General features: G+C 37.8%; 3 protein-coding genes and 1 long non-coding RNA gene across 6 annotated transcripts in view; 2 read left to right on the top strand and 2 right to left on the bottom strand.

The window, feature by feature from the left end:
- Positions 1 to 2,590: 2,590 nt before the first annotated feature.
- On the bottom strand, positions 2,591 to 11,504 carry LOC103515979 (SPRY domain-containing SOCS box protein 3-like). The gene is made up of 3 exons (XM_008480925.3): positions 11,287 to 11,504; positions 7,673 to 7,866; positions 2,591 to 2,744 (listed from the first exon to the last, which is right to left on the bottom strand). The coding sequence occupies exons 1-3, from the start codon at positions 11,396 to 11,398 to the stop codon at positions 2,724 to 2,726; spliced, it is 327 nt and encodes a 108-aa protein (XP_008479147.1). The 5' UTR covers positions 11,399 to 11,504; the 3' UTR covers positions 2,591 to 2,723.
- On the top strand, positions 4,829 to 8,225 carry LOC103515978. Of its 2 annotated transcripts, XR_541740.3 has the most exons (3): positions 4,829 to 6,138; positions 6,984 to 7,445; positions 8,065 to 8,225. It is a non-coding gene; the product is annotated as an uncharacterized LOC103515978 (long non-coding RNA). The 2 variants fall into 2 exon arrangements; XR_003393358.1 differs by having other exon boundaries at positions 4,829 to 7,445.
- On the top strand, positions 10,505 to 16,117 carry LOC103515980. Of its 2 annotated transcripts, none has more exons than XM_008480928.3 (2): positions 10,505 to 10,615; positions 12,585 to 16,117. In XM_008480928.3, exon 2 carries the CDS (start codon positions 12,654 to 12,656, stop codon positions 14,844 to 14,846), a length of 2,193 nt encoding a protein of 730 aa, XP_008479150.1. In that variant the 5' UTR covers positions 10,505 to 10,615; positions 12,585 to 12,653; the 3' UTR covers positions 14,847 to 16,117. The 2 variants fall into 2 exon arrangements, with proteins under 2 accessions (XP_008479150.1, XP_008479149.1); XM_008480927.3 differs by lacking the exon at positions 10,505 to 10,615 and adding an exon at positions 11,772 to 11,924.
- A 21-nt stretch (positions 16,118 to 16,138) lies between these two features.
- Positions 16,139 to 17,757, bottom strand: part of LOC103515984 (1,4-alpha-glucan-branching enzyme-like) — a 44,441-nt gene continuing 42,822 nt past the window's right edge. Inside the window, exons 8-9 of the mRNA XM_008480932.2 lie at positions 16,792 to 16,882; positions 16,139 to 16,249 (exon numbers count right to left, since the gene is read on the bottom strand). Coding sequence (XP_008479154.2) covers positions 16,139 to 16,249; positions 16,792 to 16,882 — 202 coding nt within the window. The remainder of the gene's footprint in view (positions 16,250 to 16,791; positions 16,883 to 17,757) is intronic.

Raw genomic sequence — 17,757 nt, 5'->3', positions numbered from 1 at the left:
TATCAACACGAGCAAACATTTATTTTATTTTTTTTAACTGGTGGTGTGTTTTTCCATATAATTTCATAGTGTACTCTTTTCTTGTTCTTAGTGTATTGCTAAACAACTTTTTTTCCATTTCCAAACCGTGAGAGTAACTACACAGATCACAATATTGTTTTCCGTTGTGATTGAGATCACCGTTACACGTTATGGTATTGAGTGTTGTTGGTGGTAAAATAAAGAGGCCATAAGTATTCCCCTCCACTCGGACGTCCACTCCTGAACTGTCAGGTACGTATGCTTTAGTTTTTATTCAAGCTTGGGAGTGGTTTAAAATCTGACATAATTTGTTTTGCTGTAGATGGCTTAAACCTTGATTTCATCTTAAATATGACACCGTGATCCTGGGTTTGTTGATCCTACACTTAAAATCAGAAAGTAATTGATTCCTTTGTTGGTCGATCGCTACAGTACGACCAATTGGCTCTATGGATACTAGATATCGGAACGGCAGGCTTTCTCCTATCCTGTCTTCCTTCTCTCTTCGATTTCGGGACGATAAGACCCTAGCAGTTACAGTTCCCTGTGTCAAACCTCTTAAAAAAAAAGAAAGAAAGAAACCCTAAAGTTTCCAAATTGAGATTATTGAACATTTAGAAGATTTTGAAGTTATGTTTATGTAGGAGTACAGCTTAAGTTTCCTTGCTGTTCTGTTCACAGATGCTACCTGCCAAAAGAAACTCAGTGCAATCTCTACCCCAATAAAACCCAGGAGAAAATAAGTCCTTGTTCTTGAGGGGAGAACACTTATGTATGCCATTAAAATTTTTGGTGCTACCTATTGAGAATTTTATTGAAATTTTAGCTAACACTTTTACTTAACTTGAGATCTCTGTTGTTTAAACATTTTTAGCCCGTCGGGCTATTGTATTCGCTTTGGTGTCGTCTGTCTGTCGGTCGGTCTGTCTGTCTGTCCCCATAGAAGGACTTCAAACCTTAGTCGACCTATATATCAAATTAAAGGTCTTTTTACCAGGAACACGAAAGTGGTGGTGCAAATTTTGTCCAGAAAACAATAGAGCCAAAAAACAAAAAAAAATGTTAAGCTACGCCGAGGAAGGCCAATAAATGGATGGGTGACTTAAGCATTATATTGGGAAGAAAGGGAGAACGGGCTCTAGTCTTGATTTTAAATCATTACATGAAAGTAAAATCAAATCAAGAATGATGATTCCTAAATTTAATGTTCAAATTTCGAAGTTAATTTTAGAAGAGAGAGAGAAAAAAATGACTACATTTTTATCTTAGCTGATAGATTTCTACGAGGTATCAAAATCCGGGCCGAAGCTTTGTTCAATAATCAAAGCCAGACAGATGTCCAATCCGGCCCAAAGCACCAACTTCTACATTCCATTGACCTTATCAACACGAGCAAACATTTATTTTATTTTTTTTAACTGGTGGTGTGTTTTTCCATATAATTTCATAGTGTACTCTTTTCTTGTTCTTAGTGTATTGCTAAACAACTTTTTTTCCATTTCCAAACCGTGAGAGTAACTACACAGATCACAATATTGTTTTCCGTTGTGATTGAGATCACCGTTACACGTTATGGTATTGAGTGTTGTTGGTGGTAAAATAAAGAGGCCATAAGTATTCCCCTCCACTCGGACGTCCACTCCTGAACTGTCAGGTACGTATGCTTTAGTTTTTATTCAAGCTTGGGAGTGGTTTAAAATCTGACATAATTTGTTTTGCTGTAGATGGCTTAAACCTTGATTTCATCTTAAATATGACACCGTGATCCTGGGTTTGTTGATCCTACACTTAAAATCAGAAAGTAATTGATTCCTTTGTTGGTCGATCGCTACAGTACGACCAATTGGCTCTATGGATACTAGATATCACCCATTTCTTTGCTTCCTATATGGAGAAAAAATTATGTCCCCTTATGAAATTATGTCAGATTGAAACTGGTCAAAGCGATTTGTTTAGTTTAGCATGTTTCCATGGAAACCAGATGCCAAGTAAGTATCTCCAGATACTTATTTCTTTATTATAAGCCCTGTCATATTTTTTTTAAATACCTAGCCATTGTGTCCCTAATTTTTGAAAACTAGAATTGGTCGATTTTTGAAAACTCTTTTAGAGCCATGAATACGTTGTTGAAGGCACCAGTTCCCCGTAGATCACTGAAGCTAAGCAACGTTCGGCATGGAGATCACCAGCTGAAGTGTAATTCGGCCTATCGGGCACAGCCTCGTGAGGAATAAGGTGGTTGAAATCCTAGCGAATACGACGACTTGGCATAAAAGCTTGAACTTAATAATGGAACAAGTTGCCGCTCACATACTAAAACAAAATTTAAAGGGGAAGAAAACCAATATCTTATTTGTTTCCCAAAACAATTCGATATATTTTCAGCTGATTGATTACTATCAGATCTCAAAATGCAGCCCTAAGGACTAAAATCGAGTTGTATTGATTCCGTATGTCCAATCTGGCCTTCTTGGAAAAAAAAACTAGTAAATTCTTACCATCAGAGAAGGTCCACCAGGACTTGCGTGTGAAATGTTTGAGACTAGGTATGCCACTGAGCTGTTTAGTTTCCTGGAAATGATCTCGTAGCGAGGCCAAACAGTGATGCATTAGACTCGCCGGATGAGATGTGGAATGAATCATTCGGATTGAAGATTTGGCCGCGGTGGAACTCACTATGGGGTAAAGCTCTGGGTATTTGTTCAGACGAGTGAACGCCACGCCTGAATGAGGAGAACAAAAAATGGGAAAATAGTAGCATTTACTTACTGGAGTTAAAAGAAAGGGTCGGGATTGTATTCACAAACGATACACGAAATTCATATAAAATAATGTCTGAAAACTAGGGGAAAATGAAAACAGATCGCTTTTTTTTTACAATAATAAGTGGGGTAACTTGTAAAATGATATAGTTATGTACATTACACTTGGTAAGTAAAACAACTTAAAAATCAAAGGGGGGAAAAAATAAGTTCAAAAAACTAATAGGTACCTATGTCTAACTCCATCAAGAGCTGAACTAAAACTGAAACCAAGAACCCAGTTGAAAGAAAATACCTAAAAAATATTTCGGATTATGAAACTGCCTTTGAAATCTATTTTTAGTTCTGAAACAAATGGTCTTACCTGCTCATTTGCATTCAGGAAGGATAGGTTAGAGCCCTGATTATTTCTTATTTCTGAGTACTAAATAAATACTGGTTCATGAGTCATGACCCTTTTTTTCTTTCTAAAATACTTAGGTACCTACTCTCATTATTTATTTCTTGGATTCTTTCTTATAACTTGAATAAAATCATGGGAGTTTGGCTAAAATTCTTAGAATTTCATTATAGAAAATAAAAGACCAATTACTTATGATTTTTTTATGGTTATTTACTGGCACGGTTTTCCTGAATTCCTCTCAAGTCTCAACTACTTGTGTTTTAAGTTGGAGGTTTCCTTTGAGCACCTCACAAGAACTGCTTGAATGAACCCAAACTTTTACTAAAATCTAAGTACACATTTCTTAACCAAAGGAGGATTGTACTTGTACATATGACACTATGTATTAGACTGTGGTGGTAGTACAGGGACTTTTCAGTCACATCCTGACAGTATAAAAATGAGGTACATTCTATTCTATTCTATTCTATTATCTCATGATTTATTTGTGGTGAAGCTATTTCGTTTCTATCATTTTCAAATCATAACTTTTCTTTTTTTATTGTTATTAAAAACCATTATTTTTACTCTGGGCACAAAGATTGTGATACATGGTCTTAGAAGAGGTCAAACCTACCTCAGTGGTGTAGTGGTCAAGGTGCTTGCCTGGTAACCTAATCAACAGATCAACACGCTGTTGGGCCTTTCATATCCCTTGTCTTGAACTAAGGCAGGTGATTTTTGCCCTCCCAACTCTCTCCCCCCTCGTAAAGAGCTTTTTCTGGCTTGTCTAATTTTCTCTTAAATATTGGTGACTATTTCTTTGTATTGGTACTCTTTTTTGCGTTCCCTGATAAGGTCAATTCGAGAATGGAAATAAGATAATATTTTGTTCAATAACAAGCAAGTATTAATTACGGGTAACTCCAGATAATTACTTGTGAATCTAGGATATTTTCTCACCATACTTAAATGTGATTTCATTTTCTTCTTGGTTTTACTGTCAATATTTGTTAGAACACTTTAATAAATACAAATAAAAAAAATTGTCATTATTACTGGCAATAAACAGTTTACATTCATGAAAAATATACCCAAAAAGCCTTGCAAGAATCCTTTCCCTAAATTTAATGTTCAAATTTCGAAGTTAATTTTAGAAGAGAGAGAGAAAAAAATGACTACATTTTTATCTTAGCTGATAGATTTCTACGAGGTATCAAAATCCGGGCCGAAGGACCAATATTGAGCTGTATTAAAATCGTATTTCTAATCCGGCGCCCCTTCCCTCTCTGCCCCTGGCTACCGGGACAGGTGACCTTTGGCTCCTTTTCAGTGAACCGTAAACCCCCCCTAAACCCATCCCCTGAATTTTGACTTTGCCATTTTTACTTTCTTCTTTTCCTCCTTTTTTGTAATCTTGATTTTATTTTCTGCTTTCTTCTTTTGCAGTCCTTTTCTTTTCGCTTTGATTTCTGTTCTTTTGTTCTTGTCCCGTCTTCATCTTTGTGTGACGATCCTTTTTAAAAAAAATCTTTTTCTTCTTAGATCTTCTCTTGAAATTTTCTTTTCCTTCTGAAATTAAATCCTAACACAGACAGAACAGGGTAAATTTCGAAAATTAGGCAATTCCTAATTGAAAAAAGTTTCAAAAGGGACCCAGACAGATGTCCAATCCGGCCCAAAGCACCAACTTCTACATTCCATTGACCTTATCAACACGAGCAAACATTTATTTTATTTTTTTAACTGGTGGTGTGTTTTTCCATATAATTTCATAGTGTACTATTTTCTTGTTCTTAGTGTATTGCTAAACGACTTTTTTCTATTTCCAAACCGTGAGAGTAACTACACAGATCACAATATTGTTTTCCGTTGTGATTGAGATCACCGTTACACGTTATGGTATTGAGTGTTGTTGATGGTAAAATAAAGAGGCCATAAGTATTCCCCTCCACTCGGACGTCCACTCCTGGACTGTCAGGTACGTATGCTTTAGTTTTTATTCGAGCTTGGGAGTGGTTTAAAATCTGACATAATTTGTTTTGCTGTAGATGGCTTAAACCCTGATTTCATCTTAAATATGACACCGTCATCCTGGGTTTGTTGATTCTACACTTAAAATCAGAAAGTAATTGATTCCTTTTTTGGTCGATCGCTACAGTACGACCAATTGGGTCTATGGATACAAGATAGCACCCATTTCTTTGCTTCCTATATGGAGAAAAAATTATGTCCCCTTATGAAATTATGTCAGATTGAAACTGGTCAAAGCGATTTGTTTAGTTTAGCATGTTTCCATGGAAACCAGATGCCAAGTAAGTATCTCCAGATACTTATTTCTTTATTATAAGCCCTGTCATATTTTTTTAAATACCTAGCCATTGTGTCCCTAATTTTTGAAAACTCTTTTAAGAGCCATGGATACATTGTTGAAGGCACCAGTTCCCCGTGTATCACTGAAGCTAAGCAACGTTCGGCATGGAGGTCACCAGCTGAAGTGTAATTCGGGCTATCGGGCACAGCCTCGTGAGGAATAAGGTGGTTGAAATCCTAGCGAATACGACGACTTTGCATAAAAGCTTGAACTTAATAATGGAACAGGTTGCCGCTCACATAGGAAAACAAAATTTAAAGGGGAAGAAAACCAATATCTTATTCCAAAACAATTCGATATATTCTCAGCTGATTGATTACTATCAGATCTCAAAATGCGGCCCTAAGGACCAAAATCGAGTTTAATTGATTCCGTATGTCCAATCTGGCCCGAAGGACCAACTTTGTGTTTTAGTATTTCCCCATATTTTGAAACACCCTAAATTCATTTAAATATTTTAAAGTTAAATGAAAAGGAAAACAGAGACGATTTATTTTTCCGAATCGAAAATAATGTTTCATTTATTTTTCAGCTAATGGGGTTTACAAGGAAAAATCGTGCCAGGATAGAGCTGACATACAAAGGAGATAAAACTAAATGTAAGTTTTAAATTAATAAAGAAAACATCAAGGTTTAATAATAATAAATAAAACATCTTACCAATAAAAATAGAGGACTAACCCTACTTCTAATCAAATAAATGGGATTTTTAATAAAGCATAAAACACATAAGTAATACTCGTACTGTCAACCTGGATAAGAGATTTTTTTTCTAAATAGATAGTTTTACCTTAATCAGTTTGTCTTTTCTTGTTGTTTTTGTACTACTTTATCAGGTTTTTGAACACAAATTGAGGGTAGGTGATGATTATTATTCTCTCTTGTCCAAGTTCGACTGTACTTACAGCATCTACAATAAAATATTGTCACATTAACATCGGCCCATTTACACCATCTTCAAACATTTGTTTTTGATTCTTTCTCAGTGAACTTCATGATTTGGCCAATGTTCGTTAAATCCTATATCCAGTGACAATTTTTTGGCGATGCGATGGTGTAACTGGAAGCCAAAAAAAATGCAAGAAATGCAAAAACCGAGATTTCTTGACCGCTAAAAATTGAAGTTATAATATAAGAGAACACAAGCTGTGTAGATAGAGTAAATGAAAGACCCTAGGGTTTGTAAGTGAACATAGTAATAGAAAATTAAAAATAATGCCTATATTGCAAATTTATTGAATTGGTAAACCATAAAATTAAATACATAGAGAACAGGGGCAGTAGGAATTTTATTGTAAACATCATGAGGTGAGGGGTCACAGCTTTGATTTTAAGATTGGCACTGATAATATCTTCACTTTTTCTTTTTCTCCTTCTTGAGAAAGTATTTTGTGTTGGTTGTAGCACTGGTTGTAGTCCAGCTTTTGGTTTGTTTGCTCAACAGATGAAGCGGTGCTAAACTGTTGAAAGATCAATCACTCTTAACTCAACAACCGGAACTGTCCAACGTAGCTTTCTCCTTTGAGAATTGTCAGTCTGAATTCCAATCTTCGACAAAGGACTGGGATACACTTCTTTCTGATTAGATTGAGGTGAGTCCACACTTCAGGACAACACGAATATCATTTTCAACATTTTAGAGGGCTTGGGTAAGGTAAGTCTAGAGGAATATCAGTTTTGACATTTCAATATGAACTAAATGAAGTGATAAAGTGAATTCATACTTCAGTAAGGAACCCAGGAATTCCTTTGGCTAAGTCCACACTTCAGGACAGAATAGGGATATCATTTTCCACATTCCAATTCAGAGCGGAGTCCACACTTTACACAATAGTGTACAATCGCCACGGGATTCAGATAAGGTGAGTCCATAATAATCGATAATCCGATGATTTCTCTGATTAAGGTGAGTTCATGGCATTCTTTGTACCCACACCAACCACCTGATGGGAATCAAACACCGAGGTGAAATCAGTTGCCATTCAGAGAAATTCTCTCATCGAATTCTCAAATAAATAAGGATGAAAGCCCATGCCTTAGATGGGACTGAACCCATGGATGAGAAAGAGAGCAAGCATACTATTGCCAGTGTATTTAGAAACACAAAGTAGGTACTCTCATAATGTTACTTACAACATCAGTCCCATACAATGTTGACAACATTTTCACTTCCCAATAATACACATGTCCACTTTTGAATGGAGTCGTACCCCGAATGGCAGTGGTGCCTTGACTACTTCTCGGGTGGAACAAGGTTTCTCTATTTTGGCAACTAAGTACAATGGACTCTGGGTCGGCAGAGTTTGTATCCCAAACCCATTCATATTCTGTGGAAAAAATAGTCAAGCCATTACTTGCTTACTTTCCGTGTCCGGTACAATAGAATAGAAGTAGCCTCCACAAAGATTGAGCTCAATAGGGCGTACCCTGAGTGCCTTTTGCCAGTGAATACTTCAACCATTAGAAACCAATAATGTCAAGCCATTGATTAACAACAATGCATCAGCCTACTTAGCACTTTGAAGGTGAGTTCACACTTTAGTACAGAATCCGATAACTTCTCTGGCCAAGGTGAGTCCACAGTTTAGTACAGGATAGGATACAATCGCCAGGGTGGTCGCTCGCTGTCAGAACGCTGGACACGGCGTCTCATATTCCAGCGTAGAAGATTGGCCAAACTTACCTGAGGGGAATCTTCATCTAGAAACCAGTGGTAATCTTTCTTACGCTCTCCGTCTGGATATAGCGCTTCATCTGAAATGGGGGAAAATAAAAATTGGATTTTTGAAGATAAAAAAAGGTTTTTACAAACACCCCTCAAATTGCCTTTTTTTCAGGCGTTTGATGGAGGGAACAATTGTAACTGCTAAGGTCTAATCGTCCCGAAAGCGAAGAGAAGGGAGATAGGATAGGAGAAAGTCAGCCGTTCCGAGAACAAACCTTATCTGTTTAGGATGAAGCTCGTCCTGGGCGGGAAAATTTAATGTTGGTTATTAAATCCTGAATGAGTGAAACCGTAAAGAGTCAGCCTAGTTAGCTTAGTTGGTAGTGCGTCTGCCTTGTAAGCGCTAGGCCGCGGGTTCGATTGTTCGATTCCCGCCCGGAGCGGATTTTATCCTGATGGGATAATGTTCGTTCTCGGAACGGCAGGCTTTCTCCTATCCTGTCTTCCTTCTCTCTTCGATTTCGGGACGATAAGACCCTAGCAGTTACAGTTCCCTGTGTCAAACCTCTTAAAAAAAAAGAAAGAAAGAAACCCTAAAGTTTCCAAATTGAGATTATTGAACATTTAGAAGATTTTGAAGTTATGTTTATGTAGGAGTACAGCTTAAGTTTCCTTGCTGTTCTGTTCACAGATGCTACCTGCCAAAAGAAACTCAGTGCAATCTCTACCCCAATAAAACCCAGGAGAAAATAAGTCCTTGTTCTTGAGGGGAGAACACTTATGTATGCCATTAAAATTTTTGGTGCTACCTATTGAGAATTTTATTGAAATTTTAGCTAACACTTTTACTTAACTTGAGATCTCTGTTGTTTAAACATTTTTAGCCCGTCGGGCTATTGTATTCGCTTTGGTGTCGTCTGTCTGTCGGTCGGTCTGTCTGTCTGTCCCCATAGAAGGACTTCAAACCTTAGTCGACCTATATATCAAATTAAAGGTCTTTTTACCAGGAACACGAAAGTGGTGGTGCAAATTTTGTCCAGAAAACAATAGAGCCAAAAAACAAAAAAAAATGTTAAGCTACGCCGAGGAAGGCCAATAAATGGATGGGTGACTTAAGCATTATATTGGGAAGAAAGGGAGAACGGGCTCTAGTCTTGATTTTAAATCATTACATGAAAGTAAAATCAAATCAAGAATGATGATTAACTGAATATTAAACAAATTAGGTAGGTACATAGGTACTGATCGAATAAACTACGGGCTAAATAATTCCCGGAGGGACGGGCCCAGCTTGTTTATGCATTATTTTAATACTTTCGACCCATTATAGTTATTTTTAATTCTCAGGACGTTTATGCGGGTTCGATTCCCGGACATATTTTTTCCGTAGTGATGCGGAACGCATGTGGTAAATACCTAGTCAGGAAATAACCTGTGATTTTTACTTCCTATTTAACTAGTCATTTTCATATTTACTGTACTTTTATTTATTATTTTATTCACGACGGAAATTCCAATTGAAATTTACTTTAATAAATTTATAATATGTACCTCTATGTCTTTTTTTTTACATTATTTTCATTATTTCTTTCTTCCCTCACATTGTTTAAGAGATTGACTTCGTCTATAATACTATAGAAGGTAGAGGACATTGAGAATAATAAAACAAGCCTTTATTAGTTTACTTTTATTGCATTCAGACGTTCACGAAACTCAACAACCCAGAGTGGGCAAAGCGAGAAAATTCTACAGACTCTCCCAAATAAAATATTCAGAGTGTCCTCAAAATCTTCTCAACCCGCCCTCCTCTGGGGAGTCTCTAGTGAACAATAGTCATCATTATGCTACACCACAATACACCCAGTATACACCAGGCATATTGAGGTGCACCTCAGATTGAAAACTAAAGATTCAGCGAAGTCACCGGTTATCTCGCTGAGGAGAGATCGGTGACTTCTCAAGCGCGTTTTCGTCATCATTGGTTTGAAATTGATATTAGAAAGGCTTAAATAATTAGTCTGGCTGGGGGACGTTAAACAAGGAGTAGACCGGCTTAGTCTGTCTGGGGGACTTTAAATAGGGAGGTTACCATCCTGGAATGGCTTTCTCCTATCCTGTCTTCCCTCTTTTTTCGATTTCGGGACGATAAGACATTAGCTGTTGTAAGTTCCCTCTATCAAACTTCTTGGAATAGGATATACCTCCCTATCCGATAACATGTTGTTTGCAGTTGTCTCAAGTTGTTAGTTGAGAATTTTTTTTTATAATTTTGAGTTTTTGCCAATATTTGCCATTCAGCCTCCTGTTTTCAGGACAACATTTCAATTTCAAATTTCCCATCCAGATCCATTATCTGTGCATTGAATACACCAAGGTCCAAAAGGTTGATCCAGATACTCTTCAGTCTTCAGGTAATCAATCGTCTATGAAACAGTAGGTACCTATCCAACTTGTTGAGTGTGCCAAATGAAAATGATATTTCTTCTTCAAACAAGGGCTAGTTACTGGTAACTTAATGAACTGTGAAACTAATTCACATGGAGGGGGAATTTATGGGAGATAAGGATTTCAAAAATACCTATTACTCCATTTTGCCAAAAATTGATATGCAGTAGGTATTGAAGTTTGTACGATCCACTGTCTGCCTTGTAAGCAATAGGTTGTGGGTTGGGGTTTGAAAAAATAGTCAAGCCATTACTTGCTTACTTTCCGTGTCCGGTACAATAGAATAGAAGTAGCCTCCACAAAGATTGAGCTCAATAGGGCGTACCCTGAGTGCCTTTTGCCAGTGAATACTTCAACCATTAGAAACCAATAATGTCAAGCCATTGATTAACAACAATGCATCAGCCTACTTAGCACTTTGGCCTTGTAAGAGCTAGGTCATGGGTTCAATTCATGCTTTAGACAAATTTTAACCCAAACAGATAAGGTTTGTTCTCAGAACAGCTCTGGCTTCCTCCTATTCTGTCCTCCTTTACTCTTCAATTTTAGAATGATAGGACCTCCATTCTTGCAGTGCCTTCAATCTAATTCAGCCCTAAACAGAGGGAAGTCTCTCCAAAATATCTAATGAATTTACCTTTCAAGGTTTCTCCACAGTCACAAGAATCTGTCGTGCAGTCACAAAACCTTCTGTCTTTGTACACAGGCACCATTGTGGAGTGAAGTTCATCAGCAGGCGTAAAATCCATGATTTCACGACAGTTGAGACTTTACAGGAAGAAAAAGGGCGAACATAAACATAAAGAAATATACGCAGACTGTAGAGAATTTCTGCTTTTTTTTTTTTTTTTAGAAAATTTGCCAGAAAAATTATTTGAAATATCCCACGCACAAAGTTTTTGTCCAAATGGAGTTTTTAGTTCACATTTCTAGAACTTTCCAGTGGAGCGCTAGTGTCGGTCGATTTTTTTCAGGTGATTTTTTGTGATCGACCAATGAAAAAGTTTGTTCACAAAAAATTCCATTTTTTCATTGGTTGATTTTAATGCTCTATCAAAACACAAGTAGCGGGAATATTTCAAAATTTTAACTTCTTAAAATTGAAAAGTTTGTGAATTTTTTTTTATAGTTTTTAGACTTTTTAGTTTTGAGTTTTTGCCAGTTCCCAGTTTTCAGGACAACATTTCAATTTCAAATTTCCCATCCAGATCCATTATCTCTGCATTGAATACACCAAGGTCCAAAAGGTTGATCCAGATAATCTTCAGTCTTCAGGTAATCAATCCTCTATGAAACAGTAGGTACTAGGTACCTATCCAACTTGTTGAGTGTGCCAAATGAAAATGATATTTCTTCTTCAAACAAGGACTAGTTACTGGTAACTTAATGAACTGTGAAACTAATTCACATGGCCAGCCTAGTTAGCTTAGTTGGTAGTGCGTCTGCCTTGTAAGCGCTAGGCCGCGGGTTCGATTCCCGCCCGAGGCAGATTTTATCCTGATGGGATAATGTTCGTTCTTGGAACGGCTGGCTTTCTCCTATCCTGTCTTCCTTCTCTCTTTGATTTCGGTACGATAAGACCATAGAAGTTACAGTTCCCTCTGTCAAACCTCTTTAAAAAAAAAATTCACATGGAGGGGGAATTTATGGGAAATAAGGATTTCAAAAATACCAATTACTCCATTTTGCCAAAAATTGATTTATGCAGCAGGTGTTGAAGTTTGTACGATCCACTGTCTGCCTTGTAAGCAATAGGTTGTAGGTTGGGGTTTAATCCCCACCTGGAATGGACTTTATCTTTTACAAATAAGGCTAGTTCTTGATACAGTTGGCTTTCTCCTATCCTGTGTCTTCCATCTCTCTTCACTTTTGGTACCTTTGGAGTTATAATTCCCTCTATCAAACCTCTTCAAAAACGTTTTTATTCTCTTTCAGGTTTCTACTTAACTCATTGTTAGCTATATCAAGGACACAATCAAATCAAATGTATAAGACACCACTACTATGAATCACAATAAAGAATCAAAAATAATTAAACCAGAAGTAATTATGCCAGATATTATTATTGATGAAGATGAAGAAGATGGTGATAATGAAGTGGAACATTTGAAGCAAACAAGTAAACTTTGTAATTGTATTATAGATGAGCTACGAAACAAACCTTTTTCATCATGTTCTCCCTCAAGACAAGCTCAAATCATTAGCAAGGGTCGTCCAACACCAATTCTTACAAATTTCAATAATAAGCCAGGCCAAAAGAAGTATTCATTTCAATCTAGTTGGTATGACAAGAACTTGTGGCTGTGTGGATGTCTGACGACACAGGGTATGTATTGCTGGCCCTGTATTCTATTTTGCAATTCTCCCAAAAACCAATTGAGCCATGCTAAAAGTCATGGATTCTCAGGTATTAGAAACTATAGTCTTATGAAAAAACGGCATGAGAATACCAGAGAGCATTTGTATTCCACCATCCAACTGGCAAAGTTTGGAAAACAAACACGTACTATAATATCAACTGATGAGATTGAGAAGCACAATGACATTGTCAGAAGTAACTGCTATATCTTAACCCATATGATAGACTCCATCTGTTGTCTTAAATTACAAGGAAATGATCTTTCAGAGCAGAATAATCATAGTATAACTAGTAACGGTAACAGAGAAAACAACATATCAACATACACACAATTCAATCCAGACAAGGTTCTTGTATATCATTTGAAAAGATCAAGCATTCTGAAGCAAGCAACAGAAGTTGAGGTGTCAACTGACCTAAAGTTGGCAATTTCAAGAGTGATAAATGAGAATATTAAGACTGAACTCCAGATGTGTCATTTTGTATCCATCATTTTAAGTAAGAATAACTCGAGACAACTCTGCCTTGTGTTGAGGTTTGTGATCCAGCATAAAGTTCAAGAATGGCTCATTGAACTCCAAGAAGACACTGTAGATTTTACGCCAAACGAACTACTCGGTCTTATTTATAGAACTTTGAAAGATTTGGATTGTGTTGAGAAGTTGATATGTCTCACATATGATGGTGCTGTTATCAAGTCTGGAATACATGAGAACTTTCAGAAACTCATCAGACGGAAATACCCATGTGCTGTGTTTCTACCTTGTCATGCACATCAGTTGAGTTGGATTATCCAGCAATGTGTAAGCACAATCAGACCATGTAGAGATTTCTTGGAGACATGCTCACAGTTGGTTGCCTTGTTTTCCACCTCATCAACCCATAGCACTGCATTTCTTAATATTACAGGAGAGGTGATTCCCAACACCTCACACCCTGCGTGGTTATCTCAGTTCATTTCTCATGTCCACAATGCAAGAACCTCTATCACTACTCTCCTCTATGATATGACAGATAGTGATGTGATGTGGGATCTACACACACGCACCATGGCACGTGGTCTACTGGTTGCTTTTGAAGAGGATGTATTTCAACTTCTACTTTCTCTATTCGCTCAGTTGCTGCCTCAGGTGTTAATGTTCCAGGATGATCTAGACAGGAACATCAGTGACATGGCATTCTGGATGAAGAGAAGAGATGAGTTCATCATCACACTCACTGAGTTACAAGACACATTCAGTGAAGACTGGCCAGAGCAGGAGGTGCCACCTGGCGGGAAATGTTTGAAGTTAGACCCTGACAGTAATGTTGCTACTCTCACCCATGATATTCTCAACCTTGTCATGCAGTGTGTTAGGGAGAGGTTTAGTCATGTCAAGGACTTGGCGTTCCTACCACTACTAGACATACGTCTGTTTCCAAGTATGAGTAACAAGTTTCCAGACAAGGCATATTCTCAGCTAGCACGAAACTATGAGGACTATTTCGTTATTCCTGATCTGAAGACAGAGCTGCTGGTGATGTATGATGAGTGTTATCCTCTCCACGGGAAGAACACATCTACACCGGAGAATCCATTCACTCCGGATATGTACGATACTTTACCTCAGTTGTCCAAACTCTATGAACTTTTCCTGTGTCTACCATGGAGGAGCAAAGGCTCTATATTAGACCTACTACTGAATACATCCACTATACGGTGTGAGTCACAACAGGTGGTGTTGTGCTCGTTTGAAAATCAAATGCTGAATAAGCTGACAAGACACCCGACATTTTATGACCAAGTCATTGCTAGGTATGGCGAGGGGAAAGAGGGCCTGGAATTGGATTATAGATAGGTAAGTTAGATACCTAACAAATACTTCATGTAGTAATTACTTGGTACTTAAGGTACTTTTTGCAACTTACACTTTGCAATTTGTTCTCGTTTCTGATTACATTAATAATTGGTTAAGATCCAAATTTCGATCAAACTTCAAGCACACGTTCTAAGAGGTTGGCGCATATTTAATACGTGCAATAGTTACCTAAATTTACCTTGTACATTTGATATAGGTATTTTTGTAAATGTAAGGCCCGCCTCACACGTTACGATCGCCGGAAAGGTCTGTACTGTCTAGACCAGACCTTTTCAGCAACTATAACGTGTGTAGCTTACCTAATACAAATATTTTGTATTCCTCTTACCTTACTGATGGTGAAACAAATTAAATACGCTCTAACAAACATAATTATGTACTGACAAATGCGTCAGTTATATACCAACATATATTTGACATATAAAAAATAACAATATAAAATAAATAAATATAAAAAATCAACAAAGTAAATAATTTCTAATTTCTATCCATACGGATAGATATGGAAAATAATCCTAAACTTATAATAAGTGCCTATTGTCCATTTGGACAGAAAAGTTTTTAGACAAGAGTTTATTTTAAAATTATGAAAACATTTAAAAGTGATAACCTGATATTATTTTTATTGTTAAATAAAGTGTTGATTTTGATTTGTTAAATGTACCGTAGCGTAGCCTCATTTACGTTGATCATTTATCTGATTTTCTGCTGCATGCCGTTTACTTTCAATCAATCCTAGACATCTTAAAGTTCATCTGTGCCCTGATCCACCATTTTATAGAATAGGTACTTAGTTAAAATCATCTGTGGTGGTCACCATTGCATACAATGGTGAAACAGGCAGGGTCTTTGGGTTAATTTCAGCTTTCCTATGGGCTTACTATTATTTATTTTTTTTTTTTATTTTTATTTTTTAAGTTTCCATTTATATTTGATCGACAAAAAATTCAGAACATACATTTTTCATATAAATGGTATACCCATCCGTATAAGCAGAGCTTGTGCCAAGGATGGGGAAGCAGAGCTTGTGCCACGGTTCTTTTTTTTTCTACATCCCTTTTTTACTTTCTATCTTTTCTCTGGGGACTCGGAGGGTTTCTCTCCTATCGTGGGGGTGTTCTCCGGGGTCTGTCCCGTGGTTTTCCGCGCTGCCACTGGGAACACTGGTTCACCACTAGGGATAAATTGGTTCCACCGGACTCGTGGTTAATATTAACCCGGTGCGGGTAGGTAGATAGAGTTTGATGGAGTTTCGTCTGTTGTTCCATGGTTCAGGGTAGGTCTCGTATACAGTGCCCGGGTCCAGACGGTTGAAGCCGCCGAAGTGTGAACAGTCTGAGTCCAGCACTACCTTGTACTTCCCTGCCTGCTCTACTCCAACCCTGGGGAATAGAATGGAATGTTGGTGTAAATATTGCCCTAAAACATGGTACAAAGTAAAATAGAGAGTAGTAAAAAAGTTAATCTAATTTTACATGGTATTGAAATTATCGATTGCCAGCTTAGTTAGCTTGGATGGTAGCACGTCTGCCTTGTAAGCGCTAGGTCGTGGATTCGATATACTATCGGGGCGGATTTTATCTTGAACACACAAGGTTCGTTCTTGGAACGGCCTTCTTTCTCCTATCCTGTCCTCTCTTCGATTTCGGGACGATAAGACCGTTGTTCTAGTTACCTCCATCAAACCTGTTGGGGAAAAGCGTGAATCACTGGTGGTGACCACTGCTCCATTGTGAACTTTATCTTGAACAGATAAGATTCGTTCTCGGAACGGCTGACTTTCTCCTATCCTGCTCTCTCTTCGTTATCGGGGTGATAAGACCTTAGCAGTTACATTTCCCTCTATCAAACCTCTTAAAAACTATCCCGTCCTTCTTAACTGTTCGATTTCAGGACGATAAGTCCTCCCTTATTCCAGTGTTACCTGATCATGAGACTCAGCATAGGCCCCGCCGAAGTGTGAACAGTCTGAGTCCAGCACTACCTTGTACTTCCCTGCCTGCTCTACTCCAACCCTGGGGAATAGAATGGAATGTTAGTGTAAATATTGCCCTAAAACATATTACAATGTAAAATAGAGAGTAAAAAAGTTAATCTAATTTTACATGGTATTGAAATTATCAATTGCCAGCCTAGTTAGCTTGGATGGTAGCACGTCTGCCTTGTAATGGCTAGGTCGCGGATTCGATATATTATCGGGGCGGATTTTATCTTGAACAGATAAGGTTCGTTCTTGGAACGGCCTTCTTTCTCCTATCCTGTCCGCTCTTCGATTCCGGGACGATAAGACCGTTGTTATAGTTACCTCCATCAAACCTGTTGGGGAAAAGCGTGAATCACTGGTGGTAGGTATGAGACGTTCTCTACCACCTAACCCTAACCAGTAGCACAGGGCCCTAATGAGGCATTTAAAGGCCCAGATCAAAATCCAAAAATTCAACGAAATCGGACTAACTATTCGCAAAACAAAGAACTAACTATGTAGTTATTCCAAATTGTTATTCTAAAGGTTAATTTAACTAATATTTTTTCAGCCCTTAGAAGGCCTGTTAAACTAACAGGGCTGTTAGGTGCTAAAAATTAGGTCGGTGAAACCCACCTTGAAACAAAGAATTTCGAGGCCCCCAGAGGCCCAATCAGCCTAAAAATTCAATGAGAAACTTTCCTTTACGTTGTGGGACATGGAAATTGCTGTTGAGAAGTACATCAAAAGTCAACAAACCTTTCGGGAATAATGGTGAAAAAGTTTGCAGACAAATCAAGTGAAAATCGTTAGCTTAGTTGGTAGTGCGTCTGCCTTGTGAGCGCTAGGCCGCGCCCGGGGCGGATTTTATCCTGATGGGATAATGTTCGTTCTCGGAACGGCTGGCTTTCTCCTATCCTGTCTTCC

Source organism: Diaphorina citri, unplaced genomic scaffold, assembly GCF_000475195.1.
Source record: "Diaphorina citri unplaced genomic scaffold, Diaci psyllid genome assembly version 1.1 scaffold1454, whole genome shotgun sequence".
Lineage (NCBI taxonomy): Eukaryota > Metazoa > Arthropoda > Insecta > Hemiptera > Psyllidae > Diaphorina > Diaphorina citri.
The sequence above is the reverse complement of the archived record's forward strand: the minus strand, read 5'-3'. Positions and strand labels throughout refer to the sequence as shown.